At 36.8% G+C, this 11,193-nt stretch overlaps 1 protein-coding gene across 1 annotated transcript in view; it reads right to left on the bottom strand.

The window, feature by feature from the left end:
* The window catches only part of LOC106872652 (transient receptor potential cation channel subfamily M member 2), a 77,483-nt gene that overhangs the window by 38,718 nt on the left and 27,572 nt on the right, over nt 1-11,193 (bottom strand). The window contains exons 3-9 of the mRNA XM_052974138.1: nt 9,474-9,550; nt 8,490-8,634; nt 6,318-6,498; nt 5,164-5,327; nt 3,275-3,449; nt 2,188-2,300; nt 578-826 (exon numbers count right to left, since the gene is read on the bottom strand). Coding sequence (XP_052830098.1) covers nt 578-826; nt 2,188-2,300; nt 3,275-3,449; nt 5,164-5,327; nt 6,318-6,498; nt 8,490-8,634; nt 9,474-9,550 — 1,104 coding nt within the window. The remainder of the gene's footprint in view (nt 1-577; nt 827-2,187; nt 2,301-3,274; nt 3,450-5,163; nt 5,328-6,317; nt 6,499-8,489; nt 8,635-9,473; nt 9,551-11,193) is intronic.

Here is an 11,193-nt window from a genome sequence, read left to right as displayed (position 1 = left end):
ATATGAAAAAGAATGAAAAGTTACATAAATAGAACAATTTCACCACAAGAAGTTATACAGTTCTATATTTAAGAGGTGAGGAATTATGTACATTATTTACATTTGATGGATATTTGTCCTCGTCTTGTATGTTGTTAACACAATGTTTCAGCTGATATACCCTCCAGCCTTCATCAGGTGTCTTGGGGAAATTTCAAACCTGGGTTCTCATTCCTAAGGTATTTTTCGATATTATTATTATTCAGGTCACTGCCTGGAATTGAACTCGGAATCTTGGGGTTAGTAGCTCATACCCTTAACCACTATGCCATATGCCCATGAGCATATGGCATAGTGGTTAACAACAAACAAGATGAAGACAAATATCTGTCAAATGGTTCTGGGTTCAGTCCCACTGCATGACACCTTCAGCAAGTGTCTTACAGCCTTGGGTCAACCAAAGCCTTGTGAGTGAATTTGGTAGATGGAAACTGGAAGAAGCCAGTCATGTGTGTGTGTGTGTTTATTCTCTATTTTATAACTGATGTTGGTGTGTTTACATCCCTGTAACTTAGTGGTTCAGAAAAAATTACTGATATAATAAATACGAGGCATAAATAAAAATAAATACTGGGGTCGATTCATTCGACCAAAAACTCTTCACGGTGGTGCCCCAGCATGGGCACAATCTAATGACTAAGATATAAAAGATGAAAGATAATAAGTCATTGTGAAGTAGATGTGAAAACACTGACCCATCAGTTATATCTTTGTCATTTTCCTCTTCTACATTCTTGAATGCTGTTTGGTAAGCATAAGCCATTATGTCTGCTGCCCGACCAGATCCCTGACAATGAAATAGAGAAATTGAAAATGTTCATTGAATTCAAAATTTTAACCTGTAAATTGCAAGAATTCAGACAATTTTTCAGTCTGATGCACTCTAGTTTCCTTATCTCTTTCTTCCAGTCATGAAGGCACATGGCCTGGTGGTTAGAGTGTTGTACTCAAGACCACAAAATTGTGGTTTCGATTTCTGGTCTGGGTGGTGTATTATACTTTTGAGCAAAACACTTCATTTCGTATTGCTTCAGTCCAGTCATCTGTAAATGAGTAACCTAGCAGTGCACTGGCGTCCCATCCAGGGGCAGTGTTGTGATCTTGGTCACATATATACCACAGAAATCTGGTAACTGGTCCTATGAATCCTAGGGTCTTGAGACAGTACTTACTTTTTCTTCTCCCAATTACAAAGGCCATGCAAGAGAGTTACAAGCACTGTCATTTCTCTTCTGATTATTTTATGAAAAGAAAGAAAAAGAGCAACTGACCATAAAAACCAAATAAAGTATCAATTAATTAAAATAATTTAATAAAACATTCTGCATTCATGTAAAACTTTATACGAGCTGACCTCTTGTTTGTATTTTGCCTTATCACAAGATATTTAACCCTTCAGCATTCAGATTACTTTGTCAAATGTAATGTTTATTTTTACTCATTGTTTTGAATTAATCATGCATTATCTTGTAGCTTTGGGATTTCAATGATGTCATCATTGTCGTTTAATGTCTGTTTTCCACTCTGGCCTGGATTGGATTGACAGGAGCTGACCATCTGGAGAGCTGTCCAGCTTTCGATTGTCTGTTTTGACATGGTTTCTACAGCTAGATTCCCTTCCTGATGCCAACCACTTTACACAGTTCCAGACACTTTCTACTTACAACCAGCATGTGTACCTCTACGTGGCATCAGCACAAGTGTTGTTTACGTAGCATCAACACAGGTGCATTTTACGTGGTGCTGACACAAATTCATCTTATTTGGCACTGGCAAAGACCTCTTGGCTGGGAGAGGGAGTGGAGGTGTAGCCATGGTATGGATGGATGGCTGTTATTTTACTTAGCTTGAAATATCTTCTTAAGTACAGCAAATCACCAGAGTTTCAGTCCCTTGTCATCTCAGTGAGCCCAGTGTCTGAAGACCCTTTCTCATCATTTCATCCTACATTTTCCCAGGTCTACTCCTTTCACAGGTTCCCATGATTATTTCTAGAATGACATTGTAGGGTAGGTGTAAGAGCCCAGATCCAGCCAGTTTGAACATAAAACAGAATATTTGGGCCAAATATTGGTTGATTTAAATCCTAAAGATTTAAACAGTGTAAACTTGCTGTACCAATAATTAGATTATGGAATATTTACAGACCTTTACTACAATAACTGGAGTATGGCATGAAGTTGAACTAAAGACTGTCTTCAGAGTTCCAGGTCCACCTTCAACCATTACTACAACAGCTGGAATCTTGATCTTTTCTGTCTCTAAAATAACAAAAACAACCCAAAAAACTTAAGGTATAAAAATATACTTAATTAAAGTATAATGTATAACCTCGTTAAAGTACAACATTTAGCATGAATAAAGTGGTTTTAGTCATTAGAAAACAAACAATAAACATTCTAGAAATATGAAACCACAAGTCTTCCGATTTATAAATGGAATGGAATGTGATGCTAATTTGATACTCGTTTCCTCCTGAACTAATTCAATTGTATTAAGCATTTAAAAATTATTCATTGGATAAAGTTTGCATAATCGAAATTTGAAAGAAAATAAAATAATATTCAAATGCATTTGGTAAGAAATTAAAAATAAACCTTAAAATACTTGTAAAATTGTCAGAAATTTATGCCCACCATGTTTAATAGAAAGAAAAAAATGACTTATCTCATATATTACGTAATCTGCAGTTGATCTCCCTATAAGAAGAACATTACTAAACAAAGCTAATACTCTTTCACACATACGGAAATACAATCTCTCATATATTAAATACCTAACTTTACTAACTGGCTTAACTCTTTTGATATCAACCTGCCTGAAACCGGCTTTGGCTCTGTAGTCTAAATATTTTGTTTCCATAAGTTCTGAATTAAAATCTTCCACCAAACCTTAGTCACAATTTATGTTCTTAACTCTAGCTTAATGATAACTAAGTTTTTTTTTTGCTATATTCTTCGTTATATTTAAAATCAATTGAAAGAAACACAGAACATCTCAACAGAGATATGATAATAAAAGGATTAAATGAGTTTTAGATACATAAATATGGATAAGATATCCTTATAATCCTTAAATTCAAAGTCCCCCTGGCTACTCTGAGATTTTAAGGATTTCAGCAAAATTAGTACATTGCAGTGATTTTGGCTAATATACTGTTACACACAAATCCTTTTCTTTGAAATAAATTCCAGTTCATTTCAGGGTCGCAAATTTCACTGGGGTTACAACTTACCTCGGATATTTTTACTTGCAATGGTCTTTTCCAAATGAGTTCGGAATTCAATTTCTGTCCCAAAAGTATGCTGAGTACCATTATCAACAAGGATGAAATGCGAGTGATTAGGATCCAAGGGGCTCATCCTTTTGCTATGATAATTTATAACATGATATTCAGCCGGCCAAGATCCCTACAAGTCAATAATTTAGATGTCAGACATATTATTGCAATCATTGTTGTTATTCCCGGAGTTACAACAAAACCTGAGATGATGATGATGATGATGATCATGTAATAAAGGGGTGAGCAGGGAGAGCAGCTAGCATGCTGGGCAAAATGCTTAGCAGCATTTTGTCCGTCCTTATGTTCTGAGTTCAAGTTCTGCAGAGGCCAACTTATCTTCTGTCCTTACTAGTATCAATTGAGAACTGGGGTCGATGTAATCAATTAAAGCCTTACTATTAAAATTGCTGGACTTGTGCCAGAAATTGAAACCTATACTAATATATAATATAATATTGATAATTTGTATGTCTGGTGCAGGTTTCTGGCTGGCTGGCTCCTGTCAAGCCATTCTACCCATACCAGCATGGAAAGTGGACGTTAAACAATGATGATGATATCTGATATCTGATATAGACAGAAGATCTCAAATTTGTGAGGATTAATACGAGGGTGGACAGAAAAGTTCTTAGGGTGACAATGAAGGAGTGATGCATGCATTAATTTCACCTCTTCTAATTAATTGTTTCTTTCCAGGTACACTGACATCTGATGCTTCAAAGAAGACTTCAACAGTAACTAGTAATGACTTTTCTTGAAAATAGACAAAATTTGGCATCATGGGGTTATCAGCTACCTGCAGAAAAGGGTTTAGGCTACAGCAACATTCGTGCTGTCATGGTTGCTACATTAGGGGACGATGTTCCATATCATCCCTTAATGTAGCAACTATGTCAGCATGAAAAGTGGGAAGCTGAATTTAAGAAGGGAAAGGAAAGGCTTGAAGATGAGCCAAGTTCTGGACATCCTGAAACTGTCACTGCTGAGGAAAACATTGTGTGGAAGACATGTGATTGACTCTAAACCAAATAGCATATCCTGTGATACATTTGAGAACATTCTGCACAATGAAACTGGACATGATTGACAGAAGGTTTCTGGCAGGTGCAATGTCTTTTGACACCTACTCAAATGTACCCCGGGCTGATGTCAACATGGGGAAAATCAGACATCGTTTGAGGCAGATCCAGTTGGCTTCCTTGAATGTTTCCTAACCAAGGATGAGTGTTGGATTCATCACTTTGAGCCAGACACAAAGAGACAGTCCATGCAGTGGAATCACCCCTCCTCACCTGCGCCAAAGAAAGCTAATGTCGTTTCATTTGCAGGGCAGGTGATGGCTCAGTTTTTTTGTGGTAGGGATGCAAAAGGCTTTGTGTTAATTGACAATCTTCAAAAAGGCCACACCATCAATGGAGAGTGCTATGCCAACTTGTTCAGGCAGTTACTGAAGGCTATCAATACAAAAACAGCCAGGAAATTCAGTTTCCATGGCTGCTGTGTGTGAACTGATTGATCTTCCTTCCCTATTCTCCTGATTATCATCCGTTCCCCAACAAGAAAAACAAAAAAAACATTTGGTTGGGAACTAGTATCGCTGTGACGATGTCATATTTGCCCAACAAGATGAAAGTTTCTTCCCAATAAGATCCAAGCATTGCAACACTGATGGAAGAGGTGTGTGGATCACAAGGGGGACTATGCTGGAAAATAAACCTCATTCGGTCACATTCAATCAAAGTACCTTGGTCAGCCTATGAACTTTTCCGCTGACCTTCGTATATTTTATTACATACTTCAAAGAAAACAAACAAAATGCTTAAAACACATAAGAAGCTTACATTTGGATTCTCTAATAATTCTTTTTTCTGGACACAACCCCATGGTGCAATGCCTATTGCCACCACCTTGTCCTTGCCAGATAATGCAAATCCGTAATCCCGAATAGCTTCTCCAACATGCTTCATCACTCCAGCATGTAATCCTGCACTAGTAACCCAGGCACCTGTAATGTAAGCAAACAAAAATTCAGCATTAGCGCTGGAGGAAATGCGTTAAAATTCATTAAAATTTTCATTACCTTTACTAAAATATTTAATTTTCTGAGACGGAGACAGTTTTTGTTTGAGACTTAAATGCTTTACAATCTAGGTGAAAATTCTGTCGAGGTGAACTTTGCCTTTCATCTTTTTGGTGTCGAGGAAATGAATTACCAATTAAATAGTGGGTTTGACGGAATCAACTAGCTCCTCCCCTCTCTCCAAAAATGGGGAAAAATTTAAGGCAGCCTTTGTACTAATAGCAGAAGGAATTAATTTAAGGTGATATCCTGGCAGAATCGGCAGCACAGATGACAAAATACTTAGTAGCATTTCTTTCAGCTCTTTTCATTGTGAGTTCAAATTTTACCTTGATGGACTTTGCCTTTCCTTCAGGCCTGATAAAATAAGTGCCAATTGAACACTGGGGTTGATGTAATCAACTTCCCCTCCCCTCAAAATGGCCAGTCTTCTGCATAAAGTGACATTAGCATCTGGCAGAATTGGCAGAGCAACAAACGAAATGCAGAGTGGCATGGCTTTTGAATTGTATCACAAGGTTTCTGTTTGGAGAAGCCAAGGAGTGACTAGAAAGTGAAATGAAGTCCTGAGGTACCCTGATCCACCCTAGGTAGGAATTTTCTATTCCTCTGTGAGTGTGTAGGTGCCTTTGCTTATATTTTCACTTTGTATTTCCTTTTTAACCTGTTTTTCATGTTGTATCCTATTTTTGCTCCCAACCACCTTTTAATCTACATGTATACCTCTAAGTGGTTTGCAATCTTCCTCTCTGGTATGTTTAATATCATACTGTAGGCCCTTGTGGCTAGTAAAGAAATCATCATCATCAATAACACCATGGTGACGACGATTACAATCATAGCTGCCACGACGACAACGACGACGACAACGACGACGACTACCACCACCATATTGAACATTTTGATAAATCTTACCTGTACTTCTTGCAACTTTCACTAACCCACGCCTGAATACTTCTTTAAGCCGTGGCTTCATCTGGAAGTTCTTTGCTCCTCCGGTCACAGAAATAAGCAGGTTTGGTAACGACAAATTCCATTGAGCTGTTATCAATTTAATAATTGTCTCCATTGGTGTTTTATGATCCACACGGACAAACTGTGAGAAATAATGATATAAGATCAATATGTTTGAATATATTTTAATATTTTAGATACAAGAAATTTCAAATACTTGCACTTTGGTACTCGGAAATACGAGGGGAAGTCAAAAATTATCCGTACTTTCACCATAACATTTCTTTATTATTGTCAGATTGCCTTCTGCACATACGTGTTTATAGTTGGTACTATTGTGGTCACATGATCGAAGTTTGATCCTGATCGAACCATTTTTCTTTCTGGCTTTCATTACAAAACTTCTTTGTAGACAATATTTTCTGTTTGGTCGACACTAATTTCCAAATTACTGGAGTCTGTTGCTCTACTCATAGTGACATATAACTGGCTGTGTGTAAACATCGGAGTGGGTAAAAATACACCTACCCGATTTAAAGTCTAGCCCTGTGCCCTGTTTGTTGTGAACGCATGAGCGGAATCTTTAGGGTTGCAAAAAATCAAACTTAGACTTGCATCTCACTGTTCTATGCGAATAATGTTTGAATGTTCTTGAACCATTGATTATTTTGATTGACAAAACTGAGATGTAAACAACACTCGCTTTAATTAGTCATTTCGAATCCTGCTTGGAACTGATATACTTCCATAACCACTAAATAATCACACTCACTATTCTGACACACTTTCCATTTTATTTTCGTTATTAACCGTCCTCGCGACCCCTTTCATATCTACGATGGGGACATGAACTATACGATGGAAATCTAGAGTTACTTATGGTCAGCAAATTTTCAATAAAAACGCGAAGATGATTTATCAATTCAAAAATTGATATCCGCAAAATAATCATACATTCTGATTTTTTAATGCTAAAAGCCTTCCTGACGACCGTCTTTGGAATCTTGTTCAAAACGGGGGCACCAGTATTTTCTTAACGAATCACTTTGAAACTTGGGACACTGGTAGAATGTGTCATATAAAACATCTTTTTCTCTTAGTCTTCTTAACAAAAAAAAAACGTACATCGCAAGTTATTTCATATTAAAGTTGTCGTATTTCTGTAATTTCAACCAATGACTGACGTCCATTCAGCCGAATACATTAAGTGCTGACTACGTAAACAAACGATTCTCGGCGGTGATAAAATTATTTCCTTGTCAAAAAATGGCTGAAGCATATTGGCAGTAGCTAATAAACCTTTCTATTATAGGCACAAGGCATGGTTTTGAGGGAAGGAGCAAGTCAATTAGGGTTAGGGTTAGGGTTAGGGTTTGGGAAAACGAACACACGTGTGTTGCCTCTGCAAAATGTCAGAAGTAATGGAGATTAAATACGCTTTACACCGCTTAAAGTGCCAAAGGAGTAAGTGTAAACAGCTGAATCGTCAGTGATTGGTTCAAATTATCGAAATAAGACAATTTTTTATATGAAATAAATCCGAATACAAAATTTTTTTTCTTTTCTATAACACAAAATAGATAAGTATACGAAGTTTGAAAGTCTTTCGGTACCAAAAACACTACATAAAACATAAATGAAAACTGGTGCCCCCGTTTTGAACAAGATCCCCGTCTTTGTAATACCGAAAAATATCGTAGCCATCGGTCCAGCCATCTGGTCGTGAAGAGGGAACAGACAAAGAGACGGCCATAACGCCCATTATAGTAAGATAGCAAATCTACCCATCTACGATGGGAAATAAAGGGATAGTATTGCAAATCTAAACCCTCTACATTCATGAACGGGGGGATCCAGAATTAATCTTTATCGCCGGAATTAAAAAAAAAAAAAAAAAAAAAAAAATCGAAGGTGATTTATTAATACAAAACTCAATATCCAATAAATCATACTTTTTTACATTTTTTTCACTAAAACCTTCCTGATTACCTCCTTCGTAATCTCGAAAAACATCGTGACCCTAACGCCCATTATAGAAAGATAATGATGTGTGTGTGTGTCTTTGTAACTGAGTTTGTCCTCCCATCGTTTGACAGCAAAACCAAAATTTTGACTTAATTTAAAGCAAATTACTTTTCCAATTTTCTGACCAAGTCCTCGAAATTCCACTTCACCAAATGCATTTGTTGGCAACAGCTCAGTGTCTGTTTCTTCTTCCCATTTAAAAGGGTAGTGTGTTTGCTTTTCATGTTGTTCTATATCATACCCACAGTGACATCTGAAAATTGAAAAAAAACAAAACAAACAATATATGAATATTATTATTTTTTTTTTATTGAACTGAGATGTCAACAGTTCACAGTAGTTTCGTGGGACTCCAGTAATATGACCAATATAAACTCAGAATGCAAAAAGCTAGAGCAGATATTACAAGGAGTCTCTTTCTTTACTTGACTCAGAAAGAATGAAGGGCAAAGTTGACTGCAAGGTGCAGGGAGCCAGAACAGATAATAAATAGTATGGATAAAAAATGTCACGTGCTATTTGACATAATCCGCTCCATTGCTTAAATGTTACTCAAACTGTTTTCTACACAGAAGAATCCACTAATACAGAGATTGCATTCAGTAGATTCTACGAGCATTAATCATTCTGATGTTGGTGTGGGATGTGGTCCAACGAACCGGTTTCAAGTTTGATAAACGATATGTTGAATCTACGGATCATCTAAATCCTCGATTGAAACCGATTTATTTGGTTTGTGCTGGTTTTTGAAAAACACATTAACATACATCATTTAATTTCTTTCGCTGATAAAAATTGTTTTCTTGAGTCTAAATCATCAGTACTATGTTTATCATCAGGGCTGGAAGGGTTAGGGTATCTTGACAAAATGTCAAATGGTTGAATCCCAACAAAAAGTGAATTTGCTTTCCATTCCTCTGCGATCGATAAACGCAAGTGATATTCTGTGATTGATTTACTGTATTTTTTTTTTTTTTTACTTAAAACCGATCAAATATCTAAGGAAGAAATATGGAAATTTCCTTAAGGATCAGATTCTCATGGGGTTTATGTAAAGAGAAAAAGCCAAAGTAGGAATCATTGTCTACTTACACATTATCAGATTTGGGGACGAACGTCTTACATTTTCTCATCTTTATGTTTTCGAGTATCCATCGTCTTTCTGTTTCCTGGGAAATAAACAAGAACACGATTGAATGTTAGAAGGAACGACGGGGTTTGGACTTCTAGCTACAGACATTAAAACAATCACACAATCTGAGATTTTTGCAATGGATTATAAGGGCAAGACATATTTCAACGAAAATAATACAAGAGATGTGACGGTAGCTGTAATTAATCTGGAGATGATTCAGTAGAAGCGAGGTTGTTTCATCCAGTTTGTGTAGTCCATATTACAACACAAAAACATCTTTCTATCTATTGTTCTTTTAGTATGACACGTTGGTTTGGACGTGTTATGTAAGTGAATGATATCTACTTGGTAAAGATGTTGCTGCATGATGACAAAGGAAGATATCCAGAGCAGAGGAAGACCTTGTGAAAGACAATGGAAGAAGTAGTGAACAGTGACCTGAGGATTCAGGGTTTAGCAAATTAGGTGATACGTGATCAAGAAGTACGGTGATATACAATACAACAGACCTACACAACATATGTCAGTGTAGATAAAATTGTCAAAACGATAATGATGACGATAATTAGCAATATGTAAGTTACTGCTTTCTTTTCCCTTGGAGTAAGCAGGAAGTGAAACCGAGAATTGAAATGAGAATTCAGAATTATGTCTTTCTCAACTCAATGAAAGATAATCTATTACAAGCACGCCGACCTTTCTGATGAGGCTTAAAAAGATTCAATTTGACCTTGGCACGTTACCAATCATGTTTTTACTCATTGACACCACAATACCCTACACATAATCTAATTCTTATAAAGATTTTACTTGTTTCATTCATTAGACTGTGGCCTAGCTGGGGCACCGTCCTGAAGAATTTTTGTCGAACGAATCGATCCCAGGACTTACTATACTTTTGCAAAGTCTGGTACTTACTCTAGCGGTCTCTTTTACCGAAAACACAAACTAGTACCGCTTAACACACGCACGTACACACACACACACACACACACACACATGACGAGCTTCTTTCCGTTTCCATCAACCAAATTCACTCACAAAGCAGTGATCAATCTGGGGTTGTAGTAGAAAAAAGAAACTTGCTCAAGATGCCACGCAGTGAGACTGAACTCGGAACCAAGTGGCTGGGAAGCAAACTTGCCAAACAGCAATGCCTGCAATGCCAAGAGAAAGATCGACCACGGTAGGATTTGAGATCCGGGCGATGATTCGGAACAAAAACCTCGAAGAATTCTGTAACGTCTTTGCCAATTCACTTATTAAAAAAATTGCTTAGAACTGCTTAAAAAGATTTTAGAAAAATCGTTTAAAATATAAATACTTTATTTAGTTTCAATATTTTAATCTTATGAAAAATCGTTGCCCCACCCATGGAGCTTATTTGATATTTGTCGCATTGTAATTAATTCACAACGCCTTAGTGGCGTTACTACTGGCCGATTTAGAAGAAGGTCAGAAAACTCGTCAATGCTTGCTTCATTGTTATATTGTATAAGCCTCTTTCTTTCTTTCTTTCTTTCTTTCTTTCTTTCTTTTGATTGCAGGCATTTGCTGTTTAAGCAACCACAAAAGCGTCAAATCCTTTAGTCATAAGCTACGTTAGGTTTAATAGTCTGACCTCGATTAAAATATGCAAGGAAAATAAACAAGAAAAATATATGCAGAAACACACAC

Source organism: Octopus bimaculoides, chromosome 17, assembly GCF_001194135.2.
Source record: "Octopus bimaculoides isolate UCB-OBI-ISO-001 chromosome 17, ASM119413v2, whole genome shotgun sequence".
NCBI lineage: Eukaryota > Metazoa > Mollusca > Cephalopoda > Octopoda > Octopodidae > Octopus > Octopus bimaculoides.
The sequence above is the reverse complement of the archived record's forward strand: the minus strand, read 5'-3'. Positions and strand labels throughout refer to the sequence as shown.